This window comes from Saccostrea cucullata, unplaced genomic scaffold (genome assembly GCF_032062105.1).
Source record: "Saccostrea cucullata isolate Sc308-1 unplaced genomic scaffold, CSIRO_AGI_Scuc_v1 ctg515, whole genome shotgun sequence".
NCBI classification, from domain to species: domain Eukaryota; kingdom Metazoa; phylum Mollusca; class Bivalvia; order Ostreida; family Ostreidae; genus Saccostrea; species Saccostrea cuccullata.
The window spans coordinates 263268-282795 of NW_026929059.1; the positions used below are offsets into that span (position 1 = coordinate 263268).

Below are 19528 nucleotides of genomic sequence, written 5' to 3' on the forward strand. Positions count from 1 at the left end.
TCATAAGAAATAATACAGAACTCAATGATATTTTTATTGTACCAGTAATTTTATTATAAAATATTCCATGAAATTGCACGTAAACATTGGAAAGACGACAACGTGATTCAATTGTAGGCAGGATTTATCTTGTGCAGTTTTGATAAAACTTGAATATTGAAAGTTTGGTCTAGCTACTCACAAGTTTAATTAATCCATTGCATTCAAAATAATTCACATTAAACAAAAATACAATCTGCAAATGCAAGTCTTCTAAACACTAATATAATCTGTATCACTAAATAATAGTCAAACTTTCGTTTTAACCGGAAGAAGGTTAGGCTCAGGTCCCGTTACTCCTGTATTATTTACTTTCTTGTGCAAGTACAGTAATTGTTAAAAAAATTTTATTTACTTCTGTATGTTCGAAAAAATGCTATTCTTCAATTCAATACATGTGAATTGGTTTATTTCTTCAGTAACTTATTTTTATCAGTGTTTACATTTATTGTAATTCCATGACTTCTCGCTGCGCTAAAAATGTTTGTCTGACATGGATCGTAATGTTTGAATTGTTTCTTTTATTGCTAGCTTACTATAAAAAATGTATTTTTTGTAATTGTTAAGCAACAAAAACAGTTATTAGTAATATATTACATTGACTTTTTGCTTAAACTACTTTCGCTAATTAATAACAATATGAAGTTACATAAAACATGTAACTTCACTAACCAAAACCCAATATTTTGGGTTCCCGCACACAAAGGGTTAAAATTGGATTAACGAACCCCAATCTCCTTGATCTCTCCAAATGTTTTCATGCAGACTCATTTCAGACACATTACAGTACACCTTCAAGTTGATTGCCGTCACAATTGAATACAACAAGATCCCAGTTAAAATGAAGCCAAATTGCGCTAAAATATTTTGCTATTCTTGCATACCTGAAATAAGTCATCTAGACTATGCGCAATGTTGAAAGCTCATTCATTCTGACATTTCTGTTTACTTTTTATGGGGCAATATATATCCCTCTGCTAAGAGAGGTATTTTTCTGAAGAAAATTTCTGATGATATTCAATAAATTGCAATATGTCAGATTTAATAGATTTCATTCACAAGGACCATTTTTCTAGTCTACTCAAACGAATCTATAATAAAGTTCAGATGTGGATTTCTATTTTCTATTACCAATATTTTTATTAATTATTTATAATAGTTTACCTAAAGCATTTACATTTAGTTTCTTTAAATGGTTTAAATTGATATATTTCTATCTCTCAACATAGAAGTCATTAATTTGTTACAGAAAATTCAGATGCAGAATTGTTTATAAACATTAATATTTTGCTTCACCAAAAAATATGTTCAAGGGCGATCATGGAAAGATATAACTCATGCTGATTGATTTGATTATTTTACAAGCATGGAAAACAATTTGATATTCTGATTTAAAAAGTAATGCTTCAGTATGTTTTCTAACGAGAATTAGATAGGTATGAGAGTAAATATTACCTCATATTTCTAATTTAGTGCGAGATAAAAAATAATTGATTTTTCTATTTACCATATCAAATTTTTTTCACATCATGATTTGACATATTATTCATTTCTGAAAAAGTAAACATTTTCCATTTGAATTTAATGCTATAGTTGACATCCTAAATCAATGAGACATTCAGTTTAATAAAATAAATCGTGCCTGTTTCGGAGGGTAACAGTTGAAATTCACAACCCAAGGAAAACCATTGTCAACTGATGCATCTGCAGGCTGCGCCTCGTTTGACAATGGTTTTCTTGGGGTGAAAATTTTCAATGTTACACTCAACTACATGCAATATTTATATATTATCTCCTAGACCCTTGCCGGACTTGACACATGAAGGAACAAAGACAAATAATTTGTTTTCACAATTCTATGTAATGGTTAATTAGCATTTGCATTAAAATATATTGTAATATATATATATATATTTTTTTAAAATGTTTTTTTCTATAGAGCCGTGGTACAGCTCAAGAATTATATTGGCACTGTAAGTCAAGCATGACATTGTACCAAACTCATTTAATTGATAAAAATTGTTTTAAATTTTCAACATGTTCAAGGAACTTTTAAATTTTCAACATGTTTAAGGAACTTTTAAATTTTCAGCATGTTCAAGGAACTCTTAAAAGTATTTGACTATTCTGAACTTTTTTTTTTTTTTGTTTTGTAATTCGATCAAGAAAACTGACAAAAATCACAGTAATTTTACTTACGACCATACCATTTGTGTAACAATTAAATAAGTGATTTTTAAATAAAGTGTGTGCATGCATTCTTTTGTATTATAATGAGAAGAGATTCACTTGCAAATTTTATAGCGAAAATACTGCAAAATTTTAGTGCTTTGCGTAAACTCTGCAACAAAGTAAAATTTCAAATGATGGAGAACCCTGATTTAATATTTATCCGAGGAAAATTAGTCTACGGAATAAAGTCAAGCATTTAGTCTACTAATAGAGACTATGAAAGAATAAGGAATGAAAAAATTTGCTGAATAAATATGGCAATAAATATCAAACAACAATTTTTTATATATCATTTTATTTGAAAAAAAATAATAATCACATTAAAGTCATAAGTGAAACAATTTATTTTAGGAGAGTTGTTCAGTAATCAAAGGCAAACCAAAGTGCAAGTTTGAAATTCACTAGGATGTATTAATAATCATTACATGTGGCTCTATACATCCATTAAGTTTGGACTTGAAATAGAGCAATCTGCTATTCTAATACATTGTATTCCACTATTCTGATAAAATAAATCTGACAAATTGACTATTGGAATAAACAGGATCCACTGTTTTTACAGACCCTAAACCGTGCTACTACACCTCAGAAACGAACCGTACCGTTCCGTGCACAAAGCGTACCGTACCGTTCTCAAAGCGAACCGTTCCGTTCTCAATGCGTACCGTACCGTCCACAAAGCGAACCGTTCCGTGTACAAAGCGTACCGTACCGTGCACAAAGCGAACCGTTCCGTGCACAAAGCGTACCGTACCGTCCACAAAGCGTACCGTTCCGTGCAAGAAACGAACCGTACCGTTCTTTGGTTAATTATGCAAACCACGCCCCCAATGATTTTCGAACCGTGCTTTGACCAAATAAGTCATTTTGGTTTATTTCTCTCAATAGCGCCCGTGAAAGAGGACAGAGGTTATGTCTGGCTATTTGAAACACCATTATCAAGTAACATGCATTTGGGTTTCAACTGTGAAAATTCAAAACAACTAGACGGAGTTTACATTGATTACTTATTTGCTATAAATTAGATCAACTCGTTGTGTTTGTGATCAAATGTACAGTACAGGCCACGAGTTTTTCCCGCAAAACATGGGCACCGTGAACCTTGAACTCGATGTCGGCATCTTTGAAGTCAGCGATTGTGGACATCGTGTAACACGGTATATAACAGTTCACCATTACGGAACTGATAATAAATATTTTCATTTTCTTTATTTAAGAATCAACTTTTTTTTTAAAAAAAGTTTGTTGTACTTAAATATTCGTAATTTAACTATACAGATGTTTAAACTAATTCCCTGGTTGTCTTGACTTAATTTCGATTTTAATTTTGCCCATTTCAATTGCTGAATCAGATACACGATCGTTTTTGCTGTAAGTATGCATTCATATGTAGTTCATATCAGGTGCCTGATTATACTAATTAATTATTTTGTAAGAAATTTAAAACATATAATTATGAACTGTTTGGCTAGAGTATAATAAAAAAAAAAAATGTATGAGACTCATATATATATTTATTAATTCTGCTCAGATAATTATACTCGGCGAATCTCTGATGCAGTTAGACTTACACTGAAAATCGGCAATTCTGTCTAATATGGATTTAAATATTACATGCGGTAAACAGGGACTTCAGATTTCTACTGAACGGATATAATCTGACTAATAAAAATCATAGTCTACAGGATACATGCTTATTTGTGTCTGAAAAAAGGATAACTTAAATAAAATGATAATAAAAAATACAATGATTTTTCTCAATCCTCTTTCAAGCCACATTATGTTTGTTACCCCCCCCCCCCCCCTTTTCTAGAAGGCGATACTAATTAGCTAGTTAAAACTCATCAAAAGTCTGTGAATTTATGTGACGCTATCATGATAATTAATGGATACACCCTTATCTAATTGTGTCTGAAAAGGGACATTTTAGGAAGCAGATGAGTTTCGCTGAATGTCAGTTGAGTGAGTTTTAAAAATGCATGTACACTTGATGTAGTCAAAGCTAAATAATTTGAAAGGTGTGTTAAATACACGGCACCCCGACCCTCTGGCTGTGACCCAATATTTTTAAAAAGGTGTGAACTCTGAACTGACCATCAGAATGAGAAATTCTTTCCGCGTAGACAGACTTTCAAGGTCACCTAGCGTCATGCTATTTTGATTGACAGGTGATGCACAAGGATTTCCTGCGTACAGCATGTATGTGCAGAGAACGAATTCATTGCGCAATAGTTGTAAATAGGTTGAGTTTGAACCAAAGTTGTGGAAATCAAATAGCATCTGTGACTTTGGCGATGTAAATAAAACCAAGAATGAGATAAATACAAGGTATTGTTTTTTTTTTTTTTTTTTTTTTTTTTTTTACAGATTATGTAACGGGGTTGCATCTCTCCCTCTTTCTCTCTCTCTTTCACGACATAGTATTTACACATTTTACAAGAAAAGAATAACTTATCAAAATGAAGAAAAACATTTAAATAATTACCTAGACTGAGAATTTTTAAAAACATAATACTAGTTTATGAAAAGAAATGTTTTCTACACGCGAAATGCGATCGGAAGTCATTTTATTGATTCCGAGTTTCTGCTTCTGATTTTCGTATCTAAATTCAGAGTAATTAAAGATTTTCAGATTAAAGAAAGATTTACTTAAGAAAAAAGAAAAAAAAAACAAACAAGTATTCTATGCCCTGTAAATTTCTTAAAATTATTTTTCTTCAACATTTTTTAATAATAAATTTATTTTTTGTTACTGATATTTCTCTTCTAAGGCAGACATTTAAACGATAGATCAAACAATTTTAAAAATGAGAAACAATCTACATTTCTTATTACTAAGATTAAAATAAAAGCACGAATAGTCATATTTTTTTCTATAGATCAATCAATTGAAAATAATTTATATACGTGTATAGTGTTAAATATAGAACAAGTATATATTCAATTCTGTTAAAGCTTTATTCTAGAATGAAAAATTATTATATACATGTGTGTCTTTTTTCTATTTAAGACACAGCCTCGGCATACGTAAAATTAAAATACGTACGGAAATATTTACCTTCTATATATCAATATATTTACAAATACCAAAAAGATCAGTGGGACGATGTTTTTCCTTTCATTTTATTTTCTTATTTCCTCCATCACTGCTCCAGGGTAAATTAATTTTTAAAATTGAAACCGAAACATAGCACACAAGGCTATGATTAACACAATTTTAGCATACATGTACATGTAATAAAACATTTGAACTTCCCTAATAAATAGAAACTCATTAATACTTCAATTTATATGAATAATAAATAAATTACATTCTTTAATAACGGAAATAAAATTGTACACGTGCATAACGATCTTCAAAATTCGTTTAAATTGGACTACTTTTTAGCAGCCAGTCAATGACCAAAGCTAACAGGCTCCGCCCACTTCATTTGCATACCGTTTCCCAAAGCGTACCGTTCACAAAACGAACCGTTCCGTGCAAGAAACGAAACGTACCGTCCACAAAGCGTACCGTTCCGTGCATAAAGCGAACCGTACCGTGCACAAAGCGTACCGTTCCGTGCACAAAGCGAACCGTTCCGTGAACAAAGCGTACCGTACCGTGAACAAAGCGAACCGTTCCGTGAACAAAGCGTACCGAACCGTACCGTGCAAGGGGTGTAGTAGCACGGTTTAGGGTCTGTACATGTATACATGCATATTTCTGCCCACCCTCTCATGTGCCATTCCCATAGAAAACCCAGTAAAAAAAACAGAATCTTACCTTTCTGTATACAAGACAAGTAACAGATGTACGGATTCTCATTCCTAGTAATTGACAGCCATGGAAATATTGATGTAATATAAATGACTGTATCATAGCCATTACAAACATTAGAACAGCATATAAAATCCCCCTCCAAAAGTATTCTGACTTGTCTTCAATAAATTTGATGAGCAACCTAAAATAAAATACAAAAAAAAAAATTTAATTTTTCTTTTATTTCTATAGGCCCAAAAAGTCCCCAATTAAAATTACCTGGAGGGAGCCCAGCAGGCAATCATCGATACCAAACAAAGCAATATTTTTTGGTTGTAGTCAATCAAGTTGGGGGGAGCCCAGCAGGTTGATAATAATATAAGTACCTGGGGGGAGCCTGGCAGGTAACTAAAAGTGAACTTAAAACATGGTACTAAGACAGTAGGTATTTCAATCAACCTGGGGGGGAGCCCAGCAGGTTGATAATAATATAAGTAGTTAAAGTACCTGGGGGGGGAGCCCGGCAGGTTACTAAATGTGAACTAAAGGCATGGTAAAAATACATTAGGTACTTTGCGTGTTGAGTACAAAATTTGTAATATTTAATAATAAAGCTTTAATAAGCATTTCGCTTATTTGAATTTGGGAGTAGAAAAATTCCAAATACATGAGAATTTTAATGTCCAAAATGAACGAGTTAAAAAGAGTGAGAGCCCCCAAAGAAATAGATGCCAAAACCAATACAATATTTTAGAAAAACAGTACAGATCTATCAAATGGAAAAATTTGTACAAACTAAGAACTGTTAATCCCAAAACACATTTTCTTTTGTGCTTCTTTAAGCACTTTTTCTTCAGTTCTTATGTACCTAACATAACAATTGGATGACCAGCGCCCTAGAGTTTGTATAAGATGGTCTTCTATACCGGCTTCTACCGCAGAAGTAGCAGCACCTATTCTAAATGAATGTCCACAATATTTAGTGTAATCATAACCTAACACAGCCATTACATGTCTTAAATAAGATAAAAATTGATTTCTCGACAAAGGTGAACCATCAGCATCAACAAACAGAGGTGAGTTTGGTTGAGCACCTTGTGAAATATGTAGCTGGCAGTATTCATGCATAATATCGACAGGTTTGGTGTGATCATTGTTAAAAACATGAATAAAGACACCTTGACGAAAAGGGTCAGTTTTTGAACATTTCAAATACAAAGTATAAGACATTTTATCTCCCTGGTCTATAACATCTTTCATACTAAGAAAATCATTGTCTAAATTTCTACTCTTTACAGTAAATTCTCCACAACAAAGAAATCCAAAAAATGCCACGAGAGAACAACATGATAGCATAAGATCTACAAATGGTGAAAAAATTGAGCCAAGCAATTGATTAAGCATTTGACATAATATTTGATACGTGACAGGAAATCTTTTAGAATTTGAAACACTAGATTGAAGTCTTTTAATGCCACGTAAAATGCAGGCTATTCTTTCATTTGCTTTAAAGGATTACAGAGTCTAGCTCTAAGATAATGAAATCTTATGCCAGCCAAATACAGTTTAATGGTAGAAAATGATAAACTGAAAGAGTAATGACAATATGATGCAAATTTGATAAGAACATCTTCATTTACATAAGGTAAAGTACCCAATGGTACTGCTATACCACACAAAGTCACAAATGATAAAAGGTGTTGAATGCCTGTGGAATATGCTCTTGCTGTCTGTTGGCTAATTGTTGCATTCCATAAAGTCTTTATTAAGGTCGTCTGTTTCCAACGGAAGACCTTCTACTGATTCTGATGATTAAGATTATTCTTATTATTAAGGTCTTCCGTCTTCAGCGGAAGACCTTCTTGTTATTCTTAGGTTTCTTTTTCACTTTTATTAAGGTCTTCCGTCTTCAGCGAAAGACCTTCTTGTTATTCTTAGGTTTCTTTTTCACTTTTATTATTCTTTTTTTTCTTACCGATTTTGTGCACGCGATTTCTCAAAAATGGCTCGATGGATTTCCATGAAACTTTCAGGATTTATGTAACATTACTTGAACCTCATGCATTTTTTTCTAATTTGATGACGTCACTTCCGGTTTGGAGATATTGTCGATTTTATGATTTTTGAAGGGTCAGATTGTCCATCATCTATCATATCTTTTTACATGGTAATATTTTGTTAAAACATATAGAACAAAAGAAGTGTAGAATTTGAAGATCTTTCAAATGATATCTCGAAAAAAGGGCTGGCCCCTAAAATTAAGGGCCTAGAGGGGCCGAAAGTTTTTCCTTAATATCTCAAAAAGTATTGAGAATTTTTAATACGTCAAAGAAGCAAACTTGTTCAAAATGTCAAGCTTAATCTTTCGTCCGGCATTGTCACTTCCGGCCAAACCGGAAGTAGTCTAAAAACGCATATTTTTGCCGTTCTTGACAAGATTTGGGGTGACATATTTCCCTGGGAGCATAAAAATTAATTTTCCGTCCATCGTCATCACTTCCGGTTAAACCGGAAGTAGCAAAAAATTGCTTATTTTTGCATTTATTCACATAGGTTTAGAGGATTAAAACCATTTTTAGGCGTTATTTCTCATTTTCGTTAAAAATGAAAGCTACTTCCGGTCAAACAGGACGGAAGACCTACTCGTTGCTTTGCAACGAGCTTTGTTCTAGTTCTTTTTTTTTTTCTTCCTCGACACCAACTTTGACGCTTCATATCTTCCTCATTCCTGCACGGATTTTGCTCAAATTTTCAGAGGTTTTAGACTTTTTAAAACCCTTTTAGAATATTGTTTCACAATTCGAAAATCACCTTCTATTAACGAGTTATTGCCCTTTGATTGAATTTTTCATACCTCCGATTTCCAGACAAAGGCTCAGAAAAGGTAATAATTGGAGCACAAAACCCTTTGAAATTGAGGAGAGGAAGCATTGAAGTTGTGCACAACGGTTTTTGTTTTTTGATTTGAGCATTAAAAATGGTGCTAGAGAGGGGTCAAAAGTTAGAACGCAGAAAATAGCAAAAAATTCGACATATTTTCCTTTATATCTTAAAAACTAAAAATATTTTGTTAAGACATGTAGAACAAAAGTTGTGCATAATTGCAAGGGCTTTCATATAGTACTTTTCAAAAGGGGCTGGCCCGTATAATTAGGGATCTACGGCCCTTGAAATTTTTTGCTTTATAACTCACAAACGGTAAATATTTCGATCTAGTTTAAATTAGTTTTATAGTGTTCAAAACCGGAGGATATTAAATCTATCTTTCTACGTTTATTATTACAATAAACTATATATTAAATACTTTTAAACTTTAAGCATCGAATAATTCACGATTGTTAACTGTATGCGTTATACGATCTCCATGTTCACACAGTTATGTAACCTAACGCGTGATCCCACACTGCCGATCGAGGTCACCAGTGTACAAAAAAGCTACCTGTGGACATAAACAAAGCAAGTGCATGTATCAGTGATCGCGTTTAAGATCCATTGTGTACAAAGAACTATTAATTATTGAATTTTAATCATATTGAATCTATAGATGACTTTGCCCATCTTTTATTACATCTTAAAGTCAATTCCAAACATTGGTGCATAAAATCATTTTCTATTTAAATCGCTTTCTCGACCTATTCACGTACCTATACAATTCAAAACTAAAAAAAAATATTTCTCTATCCTGTGTTAATGTAAGTCATTTCATTTGTAATTGAAAAGGGGCTTCGGCAAATAATATGCATTTAGTGGTGGAAGTCTTGAGAAACTTAAAATACAATTTATGTATTATTTTTACCATCAGTCTCTTTTTTCTCCATTTAATATTTTCATTTAAAAGTAAATAAACTTTATACACAAAAAATACTTCAAAACATACAATAATTCACGCCTTTGTATTAGCAAACAGTTAACATCCACCTCTGTCGCCTTGTGTCTAAAAGTTTTGCACCCGAGTCCTTGTTCACACATGCGTTACCGCAGAGAGCCGCGGTCACGTCGGTGTTAAAAATATTTCATGTACTCCGATAGTTATAAATGGAAATTGGCTTTGAAATCATGTCGACTCTTTCATATTATTTTATTTCACTCTGTCTCATGCTTGTTTTAATCAATCGTAACCGCCTGTGCATTTATTAATTTCAAGTTTTATGCCTCATTACCTCATGACATATGCATGATAATTGTAAGTGCATATGGAAGTGATGTTTCCAATTCACGTGAAAAAATCGAAAATTGAATTAAGCACCAAGTCTTTTGAGTTTGTAGTTCTTTATTGTTTTCGTCGTATACACAGAATATTTCAATTGCACGATTTTACGGGTACATGCTTGTACATGTAAGTTTAATTATATACATGACTTTTGTATGCACTTTTACATAGAAAAGGGTCCAAAATATATGCATCCCGGGCTTTCAGAATACGATTTTAGAAAAATTAGAAAAATTCATTACTGTCTCTTAATCATTATCTCTACTAGATATCAATTAAATTCTTTTCTTACTTATTGTATTTCTGTGTATTTGAGGTACATGTACTTAAATTATTGGTTCGCTCTGATATTGGGTTATTTTAATAACGGTAATATTAACCTCCTTCTGGTCAGTCATTGTTAATCTTCTGAGCCGAGAATGTCAATCGGTTGATTTGTTTAGGTATGTGTGTACTGGATTCTCATTATATTGCGGGTTTCATTGTATCACGATATCTTGCAAAAATCTGAATACATAGAATGATTTTTTTTGTTGACGACAATGTGTATGTTGTCTGAATGTTTACTTTTTTGATGATTAAAAAGTATGGACTGTCCGTTTAAAAAAAAATTCAAATAAAACGTAATTTTACAGATTTCCAGTCCCGTTTTTATCATATTTAGACCTTAAAATTTGTAATGAAACAGAATAATCATAGTGGATTGAAATGCCTTTGAAATAGACCAATTAGATCATTTTATATTTGACCAATCAGCGCTTGATATTACAGCAAATTTTTAACCAATCATTAGTTATTAGAAACAGTATAAATACAGACACCCATGAAGTATTTGGTTACTTGGTCGTTACTCATCGTTTGAGTAACACCTCCTGGGCTAGGTTCTTGGGCTGTGTCGGGAAACAACAGAATTGTTCGTTAGACCACTCAGCTCAAGAATCTAGTTCCTTGTATGTGTCTCAGTGACTATAGTGTCTTGGTGACTTTTAATAAAGGTGTCTCAGTGACTTTTAGGGTGTGCTTTTTAGGGTAGTTGCAGACTGTGTCGGGAAACAACAGAATTGTTGGTTATACCACTCAGTCTGCAACTACAGGGATAGGTATTATTTTTGATTATTTGTTTGATTTCTCCTGCAATTTGTCACGATCGGCCACGCTTTTGGACACGATTTGATCGTAGTAGAAGCGGCGTCTATGTGTGAACAGAGGGTTACGGCTTTTGAGCAATGGGGGATAAAATATGGAGGAAATGATCAGTATTCAAGCTAAAAAGACCATTCAAATAATACAAATCAGGAGATGGAATCAGGTGCTATGGGTCCTTTTCATCACAGCACCTACCCCGACACGAGACCTTGATTTATCAGGTCTCATCCATAGGATCGGTCTCCACGCATCATTTCACAAGTCTCCAAACTTCACATAAAACATTCTCAATGAACTTTTGATGCTCCCCCATAAAAATGGCCGGGCATATATAGTTTGTCATGTCCATCTTCCATCTTTCCCCCGTCCGTTTTGCATTTAGCTCAGTTAAAAGCTCAATTGCAAAGAAACTATTCAATTTTTTTTTTATATAAAACTTCCTATGCAGACATTGATGAGAGCTGTTTTCCTGCATCAACATATTTTGACTTTGACCTTTCCTTTGAACTTGACCTCACCTTTTTGTCTAAAGAAACCATTCAAGATAGTATAATCAAACATCATGTGCCGATACGTACTAGGCTACATGTATGTAACTTCATCAACATTTTTTTTTACCTTTCCTTTGACCTTAACCTAACTTTTCTCAGGTTAGTGTTTAACTCATTAGAAACAAACCATTCAAGACTGAGCATTCATTTACTTCTTATGGTACGTGATAAATACTGATATAAGCTGTTCAACTACATCAGTATTTTTTTTTTACTTTGACCTTTCCTTTAACCTTGATCTCACTTTACTTAAGTTAGTATTTAGCTCAGTTTTGAAGAGAGCATTTATATTTTTACTCAACTTCATATGCTGATACACACTTTCGAGATCTATCCAAACCTTAGTCTAAAACGTGTCAAAACCGAATCTGAACCCATTGAATAAAGTCTACAGTTTGTTTATCTGAGTGTTTAAGCAGTAATTTTTCTAACTCGTCTATGTTTACTGGAGTTTCAATGATTCCCCCGCTTTGGTGATTTTCCCCCAGGGTATTACCTCGTTTTTTGAAAGGCACTTGGATTGTGAATATCCAGTTTTTTTTTCAAGATTTACATACATGTAGATTGTTGCATCGTTAGCGAGTGCACCCCATATCATTGAAGTTGTTGCATATTTCAAGGCCATCTTTAAATTGTCTTGGTCTGCCATAACTATCATTGGCATTAGAATTAGAGTACTGTTGGTATGTCTGGGAGTAATGATAATGTTTGGCCCCTGTCTCAAGGTTTTGATGACAGAATGGAGCAGTATGGCTAACGCTGCCACAGAGGGTGCAAGTTATTGGTTTTTTCGTTGGCGAAGATACTGTAAATGTATGATATTTGGCATGTACGATATTCGGCGGAAATTGATTTTTGAACAGGTTAGCATAGATTTGATTTAGCACATTTAATCATTTTCGTATACATGAGTATATGTGCAAGATATTTAGCGTTATACTTGAATTAGTGGACGTTTCTTTCCGCCATAGGCGCTAAAAAGAATACACAGCCAAATGTAATAATTTTACAGTATTGCAGAACAATGTGTTGTTCAGGACTGACCAGTCAACTGGTATATTGTGGTATTTGAGGTACGCTGCAGCCCTAGCACTAAACTGTTTATGATATTCATAGAAAACTGAGCCGCCATATCTGTTAGCCATGTCTACAATGTCCCTCTCATACAAGTCTTATGATACGGGTGTATCATCATGGATTGGTAGTTTGAGCCCCCAACTGGCGTAATTGATCCGCGCTTCCTGCAGCCGCTGGTATTGAAGTTTGCGATTGTGCCATCGTGTTTACTCTTTCTGTTAACGAGATCATACTGCTTTGCAGGTTCTGTACTGTCAAAGTAAGGTTCCTTACCACGCCTAATAATTCTGTTCTAACATCTTGTCCTTGGTTGGTTGAAACTGTTTCTTGTCGCGATTCATGGGTTCCCGATTCCTGAGGTGTTCTCGTCTCGTCATTTGTTACAGTTTGTTTATACAAATTCACTAATACACTTCGTCTAGTATTCTGTGGTTGTGTGATTCCTTTTAGTCTCAATTCATCTCTCAGCTTTGAAACGGACCAATTTTCTGGGAGAGAATCGTCATACGATGTCCTCCGTTGTCGGTTAACCCTATTGTGATTCCTGATAGGCGGCATTATTTCACAAGTTATTACAGTCAAGGAAAAATCACAATAGATTCCAAATATTACAAAATATGTCCATAAAACTGTTGGTATCACATGACATAATATTAAGAAAATGAAAGTAGAAAGAAACTTTAGATAAAAGGCAAGATAATGACCAAATTAAAGGTACAATACTAAACGTTTAAAAAACAGACTGCGATTGTGCCATCGTGTTTACTCTTTCTGTTAACGAGATCATACTGCTTTGCAGGTTCTGTACTGTCAAAGTAAGGTTCCTTACCACGCCTAATTATTCTGTTCTAACATCTTGTCCTTGGTTGGTTGAAACTGTTTCTTGTCGCGATTCATGGGTTCCCGATTCCTGAGGTGTTCTCGTCTCGTCATTTGTTACAGTTTGTTTATACAAATTCACTAATACACTTCGTCTAGTATTCTGTGGTTGTGTGATTCCTTTTAGTCTCAATTCATCTCTCAGCTTTGAAACGGACCAATTTTCTGGGAGAGAATCGTCATATGATGTCCTCCGTTGTCAATTAACCCTATTGTGATTCCTGATAGGCGGCATTATTTCACAAGTTATTACAGTCAAGGAAAAATCACAATAGATTCCACATATTACAAAATATGTCCATAAAACTGTTGGTATCACATGACATAATATTAAGAAAATGAAAGTAGAAAGAAACTTTAGATAAAAGGCAAGATAATGACCAAATTAAAGGTACAATACTAAACGTTTAAAAAACAGACTAAGATAGCCTCCCTTCCACACTTCTGATTGGTTCAATTGATCACATGGTTTTGTTTATAAACATCCCAGGCACATGTCTACTGATTACGTCAACAGTTAAAGTAGGTCTACACTCGCACTACGTCATTTACGAATAGTAAAACCGGAACCACGCTTCTTTTTCCGAGATGTGATTTTTGAACTATATTGGTTTGACTTTTACTTAGCGTTTTAAATATCCGGTAACGATTTTGCTCCGAGTCGCTTGCGTGAACAAACGTACAAACACTGATTTACAGTTTAATTAATTAAAAAGGGAAGGCTGGGAACAACTTTCGGTTGACAGAAATGATTAGGTAAGAAAATGATATTTCTGTGAATGATGCATGTGTTATATGCCGTGCCAATAACAAGGACCTCGAACATGCTACATCAGAACATGTTTCAAACTGTCGAAGTCGAGGCGACTATTGTTGGCGGCCAAGTTAAAGTTACTAGTGATAATTCGGAAGAAAAGTAATGACTACAATTTGACTTAGACAATTTATGAATTTTACTAATTAAACATTACAAAATTAAATTTACTTTGAATAATAATTATTGTATAAGACGCATACCCCCCCCCCCCCCCCAAACCTGCTTACCCACGAATCACAATGCAAAAATTATCTTTTGAATATAAGTATATGACAAAAGTTGATTCACTTGCAGCATACTTTCTGTAACAAATATGTGTGTATAATTATTGTTTTAAATATGTACATCTTTGTTAATACAAATATACACTCAAACATTAACAGTATTACAGGAAAATGTGGCAATATATTACTTCTGGAAGAAGGAAATTAGGGGGGTTCCTTTAGTGTAGAGCTCATACCACGAAAAGTAATGCGTCAACATATAATTTTTTTAAGCTTACTCTTTTTCTTAAATATTATTTAGTAAAAATAATGCAAATTTATGAAGTTTGAGTCCATAATTTTTTTTCAATGGCCGATATTGAACTGTGAAGCATATTTTCTCATATTAAATTTTGATACGTTAGCCTAACAAAGTGCATCTATTTATAATAATTCATGCAAAACAATGATTATATATTGTTTACTAACATTTTTCTACTTTATTTTGGGTATTAAAGTTGAATATTTAGACTTAAATTCATTTATATACAACAAAATCTAGGAAAGGTAAATTTTCAATATTTTATATATCTGGATATATATACTCCGATAGGCAATACCGGAAAAGTTAACATGTTGACATATATTTTTTCTTGCGTCTATCCATTGCTGGGATGTATGTCTATCTTATAAAAACAGATTTTTTAAGATTGATCCCATAGTGCCGAGTGTAGAACTACCTTAAGTAACATAGTTGTGTATGAAAAAAATTACATAAATTAACATTTTACATATGGCCATAAAATTTCGAAAATAGGTCACCATGACCTACTTTTTGATTGATGTTCTCCAAAGACCCAAGATGCATTGACTGACAAGTTTGATGATAAGAAGCCAATTATTACCAGAGATATTTGAATATAGCCATAACATTTCAAAAGTAGGTCATAGTAACCTACTTTTGATTGACATTGTTTGAGGACCCAAGATACAACAACTGACAAATTTTGATGATCATAGGTCTGCAAGTATCAAATTCAAGCTCTTTAAACAATTTGAAAACAATGACTCCAAAATTTAACCAGAAGTCTCTGTTGAGACTGTAGCTCTACTGATTTGTACTTATATTAAAGAGAAAAGTAGCAGTTGATACTTAAAACTTTACAAAATCAATAAATAGAATAATGATCCTTGATTAAGTCTCTTTTTGAGGCAAGATTGCAAAAAGACTACAACCGTATGAGTAGCTTTTAATAAAATTTTACAGAATTTTCAATTTAAATTTCTATGGCAACATAAATCATCAAAATCAAAAACTCAAAACTGATAATTACCCTTACAGAAAAAACTAATAGAAACTTATAAGTGTTTTATAATTCACTTATTAGCAACTTATAAGTCACTTATAAATTTTGAAATTTACTTATAAGTGTACTATAAGTCAAAGTTAGTATAAGTGAGGAACGGATTTCGTTAATACTTCACTTATATGTAAAGATGAGCTACATATCAGTGAATATTTCACTTATACCTCACTTATAAGTGAAGATCAGTATGGTATGAGTGAAGGATAAGTGTGGACTTAGAATTTTTACTCTATACTACACTTCTCTCAAGGAGCATTATGGGTATTCAAGGTAGCCAATCAGAAAGTTTGTCTCTGCAGAGATCAGCAACAAGAATTTGAAACCAAGTTTGTGACTGTGAAAGGATGTTGGAGATTTTAGATTTATTTTGAGTTTGCCTTCACATCAGGTACAACAAGTAGGTTCTATTTACATCATCTCTCTATTTTAACTTCCTTTGCCTGAAATTTTGAATCAATTGACTAAGTTGCTTTCAGATTTCATAAACTTGAAGAAGCCTCAAGGTCATTAAGTCTTGTTGCCCTTTTGTTCAGCATTTTTGTTTGTAAACTGAATTAATATGTTAAGTTTGCATAGTCAAAGAAATGTCATATGAAAGTGATTTTTTTCCATAAAATGTTTACTTGATTATTTCATCTAAAGTGCAGATACATGTGTATATGTAAAAAAAATAGCTTTGAACATATCATGCAACCCCTGCATGGTTGGAAGTTCTGTTCTAAATTAAGATCTTACAGGTAGTGTTGTACTTCACTTATAAGTCACTTATAGTAACTTATAGGTGACTAATACTTGATAAAGTATGAAGGGTTAATGCTTGACTTATAAGTCACTTATAGTCACTTATAAGTGACTATACTTGCATAAAGCATAAGTGGCTAATACTGGCTTATAAGTCACTTATAGGTCAAGCAGCTCATTTGCATATAAAATCCTAATGAGTAACAAATTAGTCACTTATAAGTTAAATGTATCAGTGAAGTGTAAGTCCAGAATAAACAACTTATAAGTAAAAGAATAAATCACTTATAAGTCACTTATCAGAAATTTCTGTAAGGGTATATATCTCAGTGTAGTCTGCTTAGATGCCAAATTATATTATAATCTGACTCAAACTGTATTTGGAGTAGCATTTTGAAAGTATTTCACAGAAATTTCTATTTTTAGTAACCAAGGCAATACTGTTCATCAAAATCAAAAACTGATATACAGAATTATGTATCTTTGTGTAGTCTGCATGTGTGCCAAGTTATATTGAAATCAGACCAAAACTGTGGGAGAAGTAGCATTTTAAAATGTTTTCGCAAAAATTTCTATTTTTAGTAACCACAGCAACACCATTCATCAAAATCAAAAACCGATAAAAAAAAACAATGTATCTTAGTGTAGTCTACTTGTGTGCCAAGTTATATTGAAATCAGACCAAAACTGTAGGAGGAGTAGCACTTTGAAACATAGGTCATCAGAGATTACAGAGCTCACCTCAACGAATGTTGTCTTTAACTAAGGCAAAGTCACACAATTACCCAACAAAGAGTGTACATCCAAATATGCAAAATTTTTTAAATTTTGATCTGATACTTTGGAATAGACCTATATAAAAACTTCACTAGTTCTTCAATCTTCATCATGAAAATGTAATTAAAATCCAGCATCTGAAGCAAATTTGAGAGTTTTCATCCACTGATGCATCATTTGTGCAAGTTTGGTTTATATAAGCCTTATAGTTTCTTGGTAATAGACCTGCACCCATAACATTTACCTAGTCCATTATCTGGAAAATGTATGTTGAATTCGGCAACTGAAGTAAGTCCAATATTGTACATCCTAAGATGTATCATCCATGCAGGTTTGCACAACATAGGGCTCTTCACTCATCCAGAAAATGTAGGTCAGATTCAGCATTCGAAGCAAGTCTGGTAGTGAGCATCCTAAGATGTATCATCCATGCAAGTTTGGTCATTAAAGAGCTCATAGTTACTTGGAAATGAATCCTGCACCAAAAAATTTAACCTGTTCACTCAACCGGAAAATGTAGGTCAGATTCAGCATCCAAAGCAGGTCTGATAGTATGCATCCTAAGATGTATCATCCAAGCAAGTTTGGTTATTATGGGCTCATGGTAACTTGGAAATGAATCCCGCACCAAAAACTTTAACCTATTCACTCATCCGGAAAATGTAGGTCAGATTCAGCATGTGAAGCAGGTCTGATAGTATGCATGCAAAGATGTATCATCCATGCAAGTTTAGTCATTATAGGGCTCATAGTATCATTGAAATGAAAGATGCATCAAACAAGAGGCCCATGGGCCACATCGCTCACCTGAGCACTAAGGGTAGGAAAAAGTAGAAAATGGGTTTTTTTTGTCAAGTTTAAATCCAAAAGTAGTCCCATGACCAATCATGGATTTGCTATGTTTTAGAAAATGATTTTTAAAGAATTTTCCTATATATATCTTTAAAAACTTTGGTCGGCCATTTTGGCCCCACCCTATCCCTGGGGGTCATGATTAAACAAATTTGAATCTACACTACTTGAGCATGCTTCCATATAAATATGATGAATTATGGCTTTGTCATTCTTGAGAAGAAGATTTTTAAAGAATTTTCCTATATATTTCTATGTAAAACTTTGGTCGGCCATTTTGGCCCCGCCCTACCCCCGGGGGTCATGATTTGAACAAATTTGAATCTACACTACCTGAGCATGCTTCCATATAAATATGATGAATTATGGCTTTGTCATTCTTGAGAAGAAGATTTTTAAAGAATTTTCCTATTTATTTCTGTGTAAAAGTTTGGTCGGCCATTTTGGCCCCATAAGATTTGAACAAACTTGAAACTACACTACCTGAGCATGCTTCGATATATATATGATGAATTATGGCTTTGTCATTCTTGAGAAGAAGATTTTTAAAGAATTTTCCTATATATTTCTATGTAAAAGTCGGCCATTTTGGCCCCGCCCTACCCCAGGGGGTCATGATTTGAACAAACTTGAATCTACACTACCTGAACATGCTTCCATATAAATATGATGAATTATGGCTTTGTCATTCTTGAGAAGAAGATTTTTTAAAGAATTTTCCTATTTATTTCTATGTAAAAGTTTGGTCGGCCATTTTGGCCCCACCCTACCCCGGGGGGTCATGATTTGAACAAACTTGAATCTACACTACCTGAACATGCTTCCATATAAATATGATGAATTATGGCTTTGTCATTCTTGAGAAGAAGATTTTTAAAGAATTTTCCTATATATT

At 33.3% G+C, this 19528-nt stretch overlaps 1 protein-coding gene across 3 annotated transcripts in view; it reads right to left on the minus strand.

The window, feature by feature from the left end:
• LOC134279700 (multidrug resistance-associated protein 1-like) overlaps window positions 1-19528 on the minus strand; it is a 333553-nt gene that overhangs the window by 248358 nt on the left and 65667 nt on the right. For all 3 annotated transcript variants that reach the window (XM_062762127.1, XM_062762126.1, XM_062762125.1), the window contains exon 9: window positions 6038-6215. In XM_062762127.1, coding sequence (XP_062618111.1) covers window positions 6038-6215 — 178 coding nt within the window. The remainder of the gene's footprint in view (window positions 1-6037; window positions 6216-19528) is intronic.